The sequence below is a fragment of the Ursus americanus genome, chromosome 10, assembly GCF_024610735.1.
Source record: "Ursus americanus isolate L20-20 chromosome 10, mUrsAme1.1.p, whole genome shotgun sequence".
Classification (NCBI taxonomy): domain Eukaryota; kingdom Metazoa; phylum Chordata; class Mammalia; order Carnivora; family Ursidae; genus Ursus; species Ursus americanus.
This window is the reverse complement of record NC_142136.1, coordinates 14,561,841-14,576,479: the sequence shown is the minus strand read 5'-3', so window position 1 is coordinate 14,576,479 and position 14,639 is coordinate 14,561,841. Positions and strand designations below refer to the sequence as shown.

At 38.8% G+C, this 14,639-nt stretch overlaps 1 protein-coding gene across 7 annotated transcripts in view; it reads right to left on the bottom strand.

Annotated features, from left to right (window-relative positions):
* Positions 1-14,639, bottom strand: part of UGGT2 (UDP-glucose glycoprotein glucosyltransferase 2) — a 189,296-nt gene that overhangs the window by 28,453 nt on the left and 146,204 nt on the right. For all 7 annotated transcript variants that reach the window (XM_087865039.1, XM_087865040.1, XM_087865043.1 and 4 more), the window contains 6 exons: positions 13,388-13,473; positions 11,461-11,559; positions 9,983-10,067; positions 6,449-6,631; positions 4,094-4,254; positions 3,347-3,461 (listed from right to left, as the gene is read on the bottom strand). In XM_087865039.1, the coding sequence (XP_087721165.1) occupies positions 3,347-3,461; positions 4,094-4,254; positions 6,449-6,631; positions 9,983-10,067; positions 11,461-11,559; positions 13,388-13,473 (729 nt within the window). The remainder of the gene's footprint in view (positions 1-3,346; positions 3,462-4,093; positions 4,255-6,448; positions 6,632-9,982; positions 10,068-11,460; positions 11,560-13,387; positions 13,474-14,639) is intronic.

Here is a 14,639-nt window from a genome sequence, read left to right as displayed (position 1 = left end):
TTGGAGGCGACCCTTCACCTCCCTGTTAGGAAACAATGCTCCAGGGATTCTCACGTTCGTGCATGCTCTGGGCTTTCTAAGCAAAGATTGCCGGCACTGGGGTTAAAGAAAGTTTATAAGGCAAATGAGCCTCATATGTGACAAAGACCTCGGAGTCCTGCCTACAAGCACGTGCGTGACCGAGCCCAGTCACGTCTCCAGAGGAGAGGGCCATCCCCGGGTCGACGATGACTTCAGTCTCGTGAGAGACTGTGGGGCAGAATGCTCAGCTATGTCAGGCCCAGATTCCTGGCCCACCAGATCTATGTGTTACTGTAGGCGGCTGTGTTTTCGGGTAAGTCGTTTGGGAGCAACAGATAATGAATCGGGGTTGTTGTAAGACTTGGATTTTCCAAATACAGCTGCTACAACTATTCACACACAGTCTTTGTGTAGACATATGCTTTTATTTCCCTTGAAGAAGAATGGCTGGTCGTAGGATAGGTGTAAATTCAAATTCGTAGGAAACTGCCAAGCTGTTCTCCAAAATGGCTACAGCATTTTACCTGCTCATCAGCAACGTACGCGAGTTCTGGCTGCTCTGCACGCTTGTCAACACTTACTACGGTCAGTCTTTCAAATGTCAACCATTCTAATAGTGTGTGGAATTGTTCACTGTGGTTTTAATTCTCATTTTCCTAATGACTAATCATCTTCAGCCTCTTTCCATGGACTTACTGCCACTTGATCATTATCTTTGGCGAAGGGTCTGTGAAAATCTGATTTTTCAAAAAAATGAGTTTTCTCATTGAGTTTTGAGAGTTCTGTTATATATTTGTCAATTATTTTCTTATGTGAATCACACTTTAAACAGGTCTAAAAACATCTGTATAAACAAAGGCCACAGAGATTTATTTTCTTCTCTCTTTTAAAAGTTTTATAGTTTTACATTTTCTCTCTAGATGTACGATGTGTTTTGAGTTAGTTTTTATGTGCCGTGTATCTTATGGATGGGGGTGTGTGTTTTGTATATAGATGTCCAGTTGTTCCAGCACAATCTGCTTAGAAGGCCGTCTTCTCTCCCTCGTGCTGCCTTCACACCTTTGTCAAAAGTCAACTGTTCACATGTGTGGATTATCTCTGGACTCTCTGTTCCTATTTACGGATTGAATTATCTATCTTTAAACCGAACCACACAATTTTGATGACAGTAGCTTTATATCAAGCCTTGAAATCAGGCAAAGTAAGTCTTCAACTCTGTTCTTCTTCAAAGCTGTTTCGGCTATTTCAGGTCTACTGCATTTCTACATGAACTTAATTTAAAAATGCTACTAGAAATAGTATCATCTTTTTCAGTTTCGATTTCCAACTGTTGCTAGTAAATAGAACTACAGAATTGATTTTCATATATTGATCTTATATCTGCAGTATGACTACATATACTTATTGGTTCCATATAACCTTTTAGCAGGTTATAGAGGATTTTCTAGAGATGATTCTGCTATCTGAAAAAAAGTTACTTATTCCTTGCCAACGCAACGCCTTTCATTCTTCTTGCTTTGCTGTACTATCTACAGTACTTCTACTACAATGCTGAATAGAAATGATGAGTATATATCCTCGCTTTGCTCCTGATCTTAGGGGGAGAGTATTTAGTATTTCACCATTAAGTATGATGTTAGCTATAGGTTTTTCATAGGTGTCTTTTTAAAGATTTTATTTATTTACTTGAAAGAGAGAGAGAGAGAAAGAGTGACCACAAGAGGTAGGGGAAGCAGAGGGAGAGGGAAAGAGAATCTGAAGCAGACTCTGCACTGAGCATGGAGCCTGATGTGGGGCTCGATCTCACGACCCCGAGATCATGACCTGAGCGGAAACCAAGAGTCAGATGCTCAACTGACTGAGCCACCCAGGCACCCCTCATAGGTGTCCTTTACCAGGTCGAGGAAGTTCCCTTCCTGTCCTGGTTTGCTGAGAGCTTTTGTTAGGAATGAATATTGGAATAGATCAAATGTTCTTTTGTATTAAGCTGATCATGTGGTTTTTATTATTGGTCTGTTGATACAATGAATTACACTGACTGGTACTCTAAAATGGAACGAACCCAGGGATAAAGACCATTTAGTTATGATAGAGGGTCTTTTTTATATATTGCTGGATTTGATTTCCTGAGATTTTATTAAGGATTTTTACATCTGTTCATGTGGGATGTTGGTCTGTAATTTTCCTTTCTTGTAATGTCTTTATATGGCCTTAATGTCAAGGGAATGTTGGCTTCATAGAATGAGTAGAATTGGTATTATTTCTTTAATGTTTGGTAGAATTCACTAATGAAGCCATCTGGGCATGGAGATTTAAACTAAACTCAATTTCCTCCATTGGCATAGGACAATTCAGACTATTTCATTTTGAGTGCTGACTGATTAGACTCTTTCTAACTAACTAGGAAGCAGAGATTCTTCTGAGCTGAAATATACACAGATTCTGTGTATGGGTTTGCCTTCCTGCTCGCAGAGACTTAGCACCATTATCCAAGGGCTTACAGAGCTAGCCACGGAGAGACGATTCCATTTAATATTGCATTAGACCAAGAAACCCACTTTATCGCAAGGCAGGGAAGCCTGGCAGAGGGCACATGACCAAGAGATCCCATGGTCCCGTCGCATACTATGCCACCCAGAGGCTGCTGGCCTGATGGAGCAATAGAATGATTTAGCAAAAGAGGTGCTACTGGGGAGACAATATCCGGCAAGAGTGGGGTGCAGCATTCCATTCTCAACCACCAGCCTTTCTACGGTGCTGTGTCATTGCATGCAAGAATCTCATGGGTCCAAGGGAGCAAAGTGAAGAGACTGCGCTTATCCTCGTTCCCAGTGACCCTCTGGGGGAAACTGTGCTTGTTATCCCCATAATTCTGGGAGGTTCTGGGTCACATCATTAGGATAAGTGACTCTGGAAATTAGTCAGATATTGAGAAAAAGGTGTTTATCTATTAGTAAAAACAAAATGTAAGGCAGTAGCTAGGTGGGACACAGAACGAAGGGAGTTTGTCTTGAAGACCGGAGATGGAGACATGTTTAACTGATGATGGAAGTGAGGAAGAAAAAGGTACGGTAAGCGAGACAGGGCAGGTAGTGGGATGAAGAGGCCGAAGGATGGAAAAGTGAAGATAAAATACGATTAGTTTTGAAAATGTTGAGCTGAAAGTGAAGAATTATATGTAAGTCGAGACAGTTGAGATATCCAATACAGAATTGTACCAAGGGAGAGAAAGGGGCTGAAAATGTCACATTTTGAAGTTTACAAGTAGGGAATGGAGCGGTCTGGATCCATGTACTGAAAATGAGTCTATGAACATTCTACCTACCTGATCGAGGTTTGAAAGACTGTTTGGATCTTGACTGAGAGCTTGGTACTGGCCCCGGAGCCTGTCGCCTGCTGCAATTCTCCTGAACTTCTTGAGATCCACTACATACAAGGCACTGCAAAAGTGAATAGTCTTTGGTGGCCCATGTTGTTCATGTATTTTTACTTTCCCCCAGTGATGGGGGATTGTAATGGGATTGACTTTATATATCCCTGGGTCTAATAATAAAGAATCCTTTCATAAATTTTCTCCCAATGTCCAACACTGTTTCCAAGGGGTCTGAAGTCTGTTATGATACCGTTAGGATCCATATCCTTGTACAGTCACCTCAAGTTTTTCCAAAATACCATGGAAGTCATGGCTCTACAAAGCAACGACAGCTTGGAAGACAGTATGCTCATTTTATTATGTAACGAACGAGTTAATCCGTAGTAGTTAGGAGCCTCTCACTTGAGTCCTATTACTTGGGCTTAACTCCTGGCTCCGCTATGCACTAACGGTGTCAGCCTGGGCAAGTTACATGCGTGCTGCATGATGTGGTTTCCACATCTGTTAACTGGGGATTACGGTATCTCAAAAGGTTGTCATAAAGATTTTATGAATTAATACATGTAAAGTCTTGTAAGAGTGACTGGCACGCCATAAACACTCACTGGTTGCCATTACTGTCTGATTTCTAAGAAAACTGAGTGTTGTGATCCAGTAAGTTATTTAGTTACTAAAAAGTAAGAGTATACATTTTCTTACCTGATATGGTATTTCCTTTTTAAAAGATGCGATGCCCAGTACCCTTTTTTCCAGAAACGATATCCATCCATTTCAGTGCGGCTATCACAAAATGGAGTATACCCATAAGGTGCTCCACCCAGATCGAAATCTCGGAGTTCTTTTAGGTCATGTCTCACAATCTAAATAATTAAAATAGCTTCTCTGATGAAGACTATAAAATAATATTATGTTATTATAATACAATAAGCCCTTTTTATGTAAATCTCAAATCATCGCCTGATTGTAGAAATAAAAGAGAATTGTGTTTTTCTCACAGTTCTTTCAAGCAGTAGGGAGTTTACTAAGTTCCTTTTTCTCTTTTTTTTTAAAGATTTTATTTATTTATTTGACAGAGATAGAGACAGCCAGCGAGAGAGGGAACACAAGCAGGGAGAGTGGGCGAGGAAGAAGCAGGCTCATAGCGGAGGAGCCTGATGTGGGGTTCGATCCCATAACGCCGGGATCACGCCCTGAGCCAAAGGCAGACGCTTAACCGCTGTGCCACCCAGGCACCCCCTTTTTCTCTTGTTCTTATAGGTGAAAAGAAACCGGGACGCCTGGGTGGCTCAGTTGTTTAAGCGTCTGCCTTCAGCTCAGGTCATGATCCCAGAGTGCTGGGATCAAGCCCTAGGTTGGGCTCCCTGCTCAGTGGGCGGTCGGCTTCTCCCTCTGCCCCTCCCCCTGCTTGTGCTCACTCTCAAATAAAAATCTTAAAAAAAAAAAAAAAAGATGAAAAGAAAAGTATATGCTTAGTCTATATGACAGTGGTCTTATTAATAAGAATAGTTTGTTATATCATTTTATTTTTTTAAGATTTTATTTATTTGACAGAGAGAGCACAAGTGGGGGAGGGGCAAAGAGGGAGAGGGACAAGCAGACCCCCTACCAACCGCAGAGACCAACACAGAGCCTAATCCCAGGATCCCAAGATCATGACCTGAGCCGAAGTCAGAGCCACCCAGGGGCCCCTTGTTATACCACTTTAATCAAGAAAGTTTAAATGAAATGTATTTTGGGGAGAAATTAAGTATTTCACAAGTACATCGCTTAGTTTACCAAAATATAGATTAATAATTCAAAATCATTTTGTGATAAATCTCCATTATTGTAATATTGGCAAATATTAGTCTGAATGATAAAGAAAAACCTCTTGATTATGCTCAATGGCTTTAATGAAATAACATTAGTAAGTTCCTTTTTTTTTTTTTTAAGATTTTTATTTATTTTAGAGAGAGAGAGAGCACGTGAGCAGAGGAAGGGGCAGAGGGGGAGGGAAAGAATCCCAAGGAGACTCCACACTGAGCCTGATGCAGGGCTTGATCCCATGACCCTGAGACCATGACCTGAGCTGAAACCAGGACTTGGATGCTTAACTGTGCGACACCCAGGCGTATTAAGACTCAAGACTGTGGGAAAATATCACTGCGTAAGCTGGGGGAAGGGAAGGTAGAAGAAATATATTTTATGTTAGATGGTATGTTTGGAAGTATTTAGTTCATTACCCACATTTGCCTGTTTTCTTAGTTTTTAATTATAATGATTCATATTTATCAATTTGGAAAATACTACAAAAATAATAAAAGTTTACAATATAAGTAAATTCTAATATAGGATTTGAAAAATATACTTTTTGTCCTAAATATAAATTGTACTGACTTGTACACTTAATTTATATAATGTTAATATTTACATTTTACTATTCTTCTTAAAAATTCTGTGTTATTTTAAAAATATTTTTTCCCATTAATGACTACGAAGGCATGAAAGGGAGGAAAGGGGAAAGTCGTAATTTTTGGATATGTAAATTTTGAAAGCTGAGTACTATAATGGTTTTTGGGGGCTAAATTTGGGAATTTTTTTTCCCTTAAGTGGTAGAATGAGGAGGATTCAGCTTCAAGAAGAAAAGAAGAGTTGTCTGTAATCGCCAATTTTTTCAGCAAGAAGAAATAGCTCATTTTAAACAATCAGCTCATATTCATAGAAACTCAAACAACGACTTTTATTGTGACTAATATCAGTACTGATTTTTTAATTACCAAAATTAAAAAACTACTACTTCAGAGAGAAAACTGCCATATCCTAAATAATAAATGGTACTTCTTGCGATACATTTGATTTTCCCCTGGAATTCTGACAGGTGTTTTTTTTTTTTGTTTTTGTTTTTTTTTTTTAAAGACACTTTCCTTATGCATCACATTCATGTCGTATATTTTTATGCAGCTCGGCAACAAAGATGATAATGAACACCAGCAATATAAATGGAGTCCCTACACTCAGACAGAAGTGCAAAAAAAGTTTAAGTACTACCAGAAACAACGGTTAAAATCTTATTACCTGGTCAGCATCAACAAAAATGATTTTGTCCACTGCTAGAGGAAAAAGGACATCGAGGAAAAGAATTTTGTAACCCCAAATAATCCTCTGTTTTTCGGTCTGCTGATGAAGCCAGCTGGGCCATCTGTACTGCACGAGCTCGTACTGGAATCCGTACTCCTCAGCCATGTGAGGAATTACCTCCTAAAGACATACACATACGCACAAAGAATATGTTCAAGGAAGATAGTTTTTGTTTTAGAGAAAAAAAATTAACATTAAAAAGCAGAGTTTACTATAAATTGTTACAAACTACTTGGTAAAATGTCTAAACTCCTTCTACAACTTATACCTATTAATCAGGAATATGAAAATGCTGACAAATATAAAAATACAAGTATACGTGAAACTATATAATCTACTGCCATTAAAAAATAGGTACAGCATATTGAATAGCAAGTTTATTAAGTAAGCTAAATGTTCCCCTAGTGTTCACTAGCCATGTTGGACGTGAGGAAGCCTGACTACGCAAGGAAGAGCGCCCGGATTGTGGAACACCACGTGCACGTCAACGCGCTCACTGCGCAAACAGATACAACAGGAAGAGGGAGTGCAAGAACACACAGAATGAGTTGTAAATTGATAAATTAGGTTTTCTACATGAGTTTCGTGTTTGAGATTTATGACTGTTTAATTCAAGAATTAAAAATGCAAGGCAGTCACTGTGGTTCTGGATGTTTGGTATTTGATTCAGAGTCTTAGACTTACAGTACCTAATCCTGTTAAAAGCAGAGCAGTTAATGAAATACACGGTTGGCTAAGTTTGCTTCAAGAGGCCCAAACCGAGAGGAACAGTGGTAAAGGGGTGGGGAAAGATGGGTTAGCAAAGAGAGAATTTGCTTTTTCCTCCTCCCTTCTCATGTGTAGCTGGTTGCTGGTTATACACCTCCTTTAATTTTCTTCCTGCTTTTGTAAGAACAGTGTAGATTTAAACTACGTTCCTTAGCGTAAGCCCTGGTTTTATCTGTGAATTGAAATGCTGCAATTATGGCTAGAATGGCTGCTGAGAATCATTGTTTTGTTTTCAAAATTTAAAAAAATATATTAGGATAAAGTAGAAAAGTCTCTAATCAGCAAATATGCATTATCATTTTCACTGAGCACATACTAAGTGCCAGGCACTATTTAGGGCACTATTTAGGGCCTATTTAGAAGTGAACGAAACAGACAAAAATCATGGCCCTTGTAAGGCCTACATTTTAGAGGGGTAGGTAGAAAATAAATGAAACAGTAAGTCATCTACAGTGCTAGGGGAAAAGCAAAAAAGGGAGAGAAGCAGAGTGAAAAATCAGAAGGGACTATAATTTCAGATTGTGTGGCCAGGGAAGGATTATTCCCTAAATAGGTATAATTCATCAAATACCTGAAGGAAGAGAGAGAGAGGTTTTGAAAATTGGAAGGAAAGGATCTAGGGTACTAGTAATTTCTGTATCTGACTGCTGGTTACGCAGGTGTTTTAAGTTTGTAAAAATTCATCAAAGCTGCACACTTAGGATTTGTACACATTGTACTTCACTGAAAAGTTTCAAAAAGATGAACATTTTGAGGGAAAGGAGCAAAATTCCCCAAAGAAGGAAACTATTATTTCAGACATGCTATTACTTCTGACCACGTGGTAGAACAAGAACTTCATGCAGGCACAGCATGGGTATTTCTACCGCCTGCTAAGAGAATCTCCAGATTGTACTATCTCAGTGTATGTAGAATTAATCCCCTTACGAAGTATTTGCCTAGTAGGATAACATCAAAAATTTGGTAACAAACTAGTATGACTTCTTGTTTATATTTATGGGTTCTTTCTCAGGTGTTTGTTTACTGCTAAATGAGCGTGTGAGGTGGCACTCTTGGTGGTGGTGGCGGCGGGAGAGGCTGTGACATATTAAGAGTTAAGCACCTGGGCTTTGAGGGCAGAATGCTTGGCATCTGATCTCAGCTGTGTTCCTAATTAGCTGTTTGATCTCAGGCCTGGGCTTTAAAGGACAAATCTTGCTCAAAGAAAGGCTGGGCCCTTTGCCCTGAGAGGTAACCTCTGCCCTTGTACCGTCCTGTCTTGGGCCACGCCGAAGAGTCTATGCTAACAATGCGACTTAGAGCTGGGACTCTGAGCCACGAGGTATCAGCTCAACTCCTGGAGGCGAAGGTCAGCCACTGTGGCAGTCAGGTGGGTCGATGTGGCCAACCCCCAGTAAAAAATGTGGACACCAAAGCCCGAGTGAGCTTCCCTAATCGGCAACACTCGTGTATATTGTTACGTTTACTGGGAGAAATAAGCTCTGTCCGCCAGCTCCACTGGGACAGGACAGCTGGAAGCTCTTGGTCTGGTCTCCCCTGAACCCCGCCCTATGCACACGCATCTCTTTGCCTTGCTCATTTTAATCTGTACTGTTTTGATGTAATAAACTGTAACGGGGAGTTTAATGGCTTTTCTTGCTTCTATGAGTCCTTCTAGTTAATCTCTGGACCTGAGGGTGGGTCTAGATACCTCCCAGTCGTATAGGCCGGTTGTGTGATTTCTGAGTCTCAGTTTTCTGGGAATAGAACTTGATGAAGAGCAACTAAATGATGTAGGTAAAGCGCTTAGCAATGTGCTGGCAAAAGGAAAAAAACACGGTGGGCTCTTCTTATTTCTGCTTTTACCTCTGGTGCTGGATTAGAAAAAAGAGAACTCCTTTGAGCTGCTACTGAATGAGACCCTAACTTACATGAAATCTGATGAATCTGTCATGAGAACAGGGAGACAGAGGGCACACTTTGTGGCAGGAGTGTGAGGCTCAGTACAGGGTAACAGGGGCTGATCATCTGAAAACTTCTCAAGATAAAATGCCTCATTTTAAATATAGGACCCAAGCCACCCCCACAGCAATCACTGTGCTGCACAAGCATAAAAAAGCCTTTTTATTCTCAGAACTACCAAACTATTTCCTATGGTACAGTTTTCATGTTCTCCAGATACTACTGTTCTAGCCTGTCTTTGTAAAATTAAGACAGAACCTAATTCTTTTTATTGACAATCTGTACCTTTCATTGCCAAATTTTATTTAATTATATTATGAAAAACCACTAATCTTTCTGATTTCGAGTTTAGCTAAAAATAAACCATCTCCTTGGGAGGGGGTGGGGGAATGGGATAAGCTGGTGATGGGTAGTAAGGAGGGCACGTATTGCATGGTGCACTGGTTGTTATATGCAAGTAATGAATCATGGAACTTTACATCAAAAACTAGGGATGTACTGTATGGTGACTAACATAATAAAAAAACATTATTATTTTTAAAAAAATGAACCATCTCTTTCTGTCCTTTTAAACACTTCTTTAAATAAAAACAGCAAAGAATTTTTCTGTAGATAAAATGAAAAGTGAATACCAAAGTTTTAAAATTGATTAAAAAAAATAATTTCAAGACTCATTCTGAAATTATGTGAACTTACAATGATATAAAGAATTTACTATTCAAACACTGAACGATTCTATAACAAAAAGATTAATGTACTTACTTTAAATGTTGGTGAGAGATAATTTTTTAGAAACCAGAATTTCACGGGTGTTTTGGTGTTACGTAAAACAGAAAGCATCATGATTCTGTATAAAATAGGAACGTTAAACCCAATAAGTTCACATTAATAGGAGTTCACCCTGTTTTTCCTAAGGTTTTTAATTATTATATATATATAATTACTTAAAGATATTAAGCTTTCACTTTGAATTATGGAGAAATAGATTGAAGAAACTTCACAAATTACGGTGCCTCATCAAGTATGTAACGTGTAAGGATATGTATACACACACACATACACACACACATACACCATGCAGAATAAGACGATTGTTTTTCGTTTTTTTCCAGTTGACTCTGAAATAGTCTTGTTTAGTTGAACTACACTCTCTAATCTTTACTCTATTACTGTGTCATTAATATCAGGTGTACAAAACTCCAAGAGTTGAATAACCTATATTAGTAAATTCACTGGACAGGTCACTTGTCTCGCTATGCTAGATCTCTGTAGAGAAGATACAGACGTTATCTAAATTTCCATATTAAAATATCAACACATACTCAAATATTTTTGAGGGGTCCTCTGATATCCTTCTATATAAAAGATGAAAAAAATAGCCCTTTGTAGTTTGGAATTAAGCTTTCCTGCTCTTACCCCACCCATCTTTTTTATAAAATAAGGTATTTCCTCACTGGAAAAGGGAAATTTACTATATATACTTTCTCTCACATACCATGTTGTTACAACATATGTTCATTTCCTAGCCATACAGAATACCAATATTCCAAATCAATCAAACTCATGAAATTTCATTGTATTTTATAAATATACTGCTTGGGGCGCATGGGTGGCTCAGTTGGTTAAGCATCCAACTCTTGATTTCAGAGCAGGTCATGATTTTGGGGTCATGGGATCAAGCCCCACATTGAGCTCCATGCCCAGCGTGGAGCCTGCTTCAGATTCTCTCTTTCCCTCTCCCTAGGCCCCTCTCCCTGCTCACACTCTCTCTATGAATAAAATCTTAAAAAAAAAAAAAATACTCCTCTCATAATTTTAGGTAATCTCAGGGTAATCTCAGATCAAGCCCCACATCTGGCTCCATGCTCAGCGGGGAGTCTTCTTGAGATTCTCTCGCTACCCCTCTGCTCCTCCCCCTACTTGCTCATGCATGCTCGCTCTCTCTCAAATAGATTAATAAATAATCTTTAAAAAGAAAGAAAAAAGCAAGGTGCAAAACAACATAAACTTTGTTACTACTTAAGTAAGAAAAGTTAAAAATGAAGAAAATATGTTTGCTTATCTACATATATTTTTGGCAAGATAAGAAAATCATATTGGTTTCCTGTTGGAAGGAGACTGGGTAGTAAGAAAACAGGTAGATTATTTCATTGTATGAATTCTTTTATTCTTCTGAATTTTTGAAATTCTTTTTGAACCATGTATTACTTTTCAAAGCATTAGATAAAAAATATACCTACCTTAAAAAGCGTTCATATAAATGGCCAGAAGCAACTGAAAATATGTTTAGAACATCTGCTTCCTTTTTGTCTTTTTCCTTATGCAACCTTCTTGTGAAACTTGGAATAAGAAAGCAGTGATTGACAGTTTTTTAATATGGATTTGCAAACTTTACATACCTAAATACTGAATTTAACATGCAATAAAATTAGGGAAGCCTCTCAAAATAAGTCCCATCTCATACACAAAAGTGACTGAATCTTTTATTTGGGGTATTCATAACCTATAATTTTTTTCCTCCCTAGGTAAAAATTTTATTTAATTTTTCATTTTTATATGCACGATCTTTAGAACGACTAAAAGCTAGAAAAGAACAAAGAACTTACAATCACTACAGATTTTTTTTTTGGCAAATAGGAATTGTTACGAAAGCACTTTCCAAATCTTTTCTTATTGTAATCTCCCGAATAAGAAAAGTACAGTTGATACTCTGAGTTAGGATTAAACTTAAGATAAAAAAGTGAAGGCACTGTATTATACACAATACTCATGCATCTGAAGGAGTCACCATCCTGAACGCGCACCCTCTCCTTTCCTAATGCAGCAGCATTTGCTTCTGTACTTTCTGTACAGAAAGTGTCTGTGCTACTGTTTGATGGACACCTGTATTCATTCTTGTCTCCACCCTCTGGTTTGAATGGAAGCTAGTGGACAAACACCCTTTAAAATGCCCACATTCTGCTTCATTATCCTCTCAAACATACCTACTCTCCAAATGATCTCAAAACGAGGGGGTTTAAGCCCTTCTCAATTAGAAACAGTTCAATGCACATAAGGAATAGGAACACCATTCTTATCAAACAAGAATTCAACTATAGAGACAGGCCTAAGCAGGGCATAATCCCAAATGATGGGAGTGCTTCTGACTGGCAAAATAAAATCTGCCTAGCTTACTGAATCTATTTGGCCTAAAGTTTCTACTTCTTACCCTGGACAAAAAAGGATCACTGGTTCTCCATCATAACTCAAATGAAGCTCAGGTCTCTGAAATGGACTTTCCAAGTGCTCTACAATGTGGACCTACAGCAGACAGCTTTCGTTTTTGCTCACCTAGCAACCTTTACACTTCTAGTAACAATAACCTAGTATCTGGGGAGAGCATTCCTCCTCCACTTTCATTCTGTGAGGTCTGGGTGGGACAGGCCCGCTCACTGACTCTAGAGGCAGGCATATGACCCATGCGTGGTCAGAGTTACAGTGACTTCCACTGGGATGAATGGCTAACAACAGGACCAATGGGTCAGCCCTGGGACTTTACGGAAAGAAGCAATCTCTTCCACTGGAGATGGCAAGCTTTTTCTTCTAAAACCTTATCTGAAAACAAAGGAGGCACAGAGACTAGAACTAAGACATGGAGGAAGAGTTTCTAGACCACATCACCTGAATGCCCAAAGCCAGCTCTACTCTTGGACTATCCACGTGTGAGCCAATACAGTCCTGTTTTGATTAACTCACACAGGCCCCAACCTGATTTATAGATTCCCTATTATATTCAATGTCCCAGGGTCTCAGCTAAGCTGGGCTACCTTCTGTTCCTATGAACATACTCAATCTTTTTGACTTCATATCTTAGCTCCATCTCCAACTTCTGAGATCCTACCCCCCCCTTCAGAGCACATCTTAACCACACACTCCTCTAAGGAGTCTTTCCAGAGGTTCCTCCTCACTAGATAGAGCCTTTTTCTCCCATGGTTCGCAGAGCACCTTACTCTCAACTGTCTCGCAGCTCCAGTTTCCTATCCTGTTTTATTAATATTTATGTATCGATCTCATCCCACAAGAGGAGAGGATCTGTGCTTTACTTAGATGTTTACCATCCACAGGCCTGCCACATACCAGATTCCTGATGAATCTATCGTTAAGATTAAAACATTCAGTAGTAATTACCTTTTAATGGAATCCCACATTCCTTTTTTCTTTTCCTCTTTATCGGTAAGGATATCCTCCTTAATTTTGTCTGGCTTCTTTTGCACCTAGAGAGCATGGTAAAGGAAAGTCTTAGAACTGCGCAGCTTTAAATATTATTTAAATAGCATGGTTTTAAAGTGAAACACACGGAGCAAGGCGACCGCTGTAAATCTAAGACAGGTGCAGTGACAGAGCCAGGGAAGTACGACATTACAGACACAAGCTGGTTTCAGTCATCGAGTCAACCTCTTATTAGTTCTTCCTGTTGTTACCCCCACACTGCTAAATAATGTGCTTACACTTGTATTTAATGATTTCTCAACTTCAGATGTTATCTACTAGCATATCTGGAATCACAGCGTTTAGACATCTTTCATTCTTTGTGATGACAGCGGAGTAGCTCCCTTGTATCACTCTTCCTCTCTTTGTCTGGAAGTTTTGGCAGTAATATCATTATCATTAGTTCTACCGAGTGTCTCTGTAGCTTCAAATAACACTTTAATATATACTTTTTTGTGCCAACAACTTCAGGTTTCCCTTGTATACTCTGTAAGATAAGGATACTAATAATATTTCTATCTCTTCCCTCCACCTCCCACCTTACATTAGCTCAACTTTTACCTTAGCATTGCAAATACAGATAATATCTACATTTACTTTGGTAAAACCTAATTCTAACTTCAGCACTTTGCTATGTCTATTCTACAACTTGAAAGGCAGTAGATAGTGTTTATTGTGACAATGTAGATATTATTCACTGAATAGTCTGCGAGGCCACTCGCACTGATCAGCTCTCTGCAGTTACAGTAACAGGACAACTGTGCCTCTCACGGGAGACTCTTGATATTTCAGATGGATTCTGCTTTCTCGAATTCCTCCAATAGACAAACATTTTTCCTTGAAATTTTATTTCATTTTTTCTTTTTTCTTTTGCATTTATTTTTTTCTTGTGGGTGAGATATATTTCTTCTTTACCACATATCTAATATTTTCCACTTTATTACTCATGGTCATTGTGGAGAATTCCTGTCTTCTTGAAGATATTTTTCTTGGAGCTCAACAATTAACTGCCTATTTCTTTCAAGGCTTTCTTTGCACTGGTTTTCAGATTAATTTCACAATTTCTCAAAATACCTATCTTTCTTGGTCTTCATCGTCACTGTGCTGGCAAACACCTTCAAGAAGGGGTGTGAAAAATAATTTTTCTAAATCTTCACCCTTCAGAAAATAA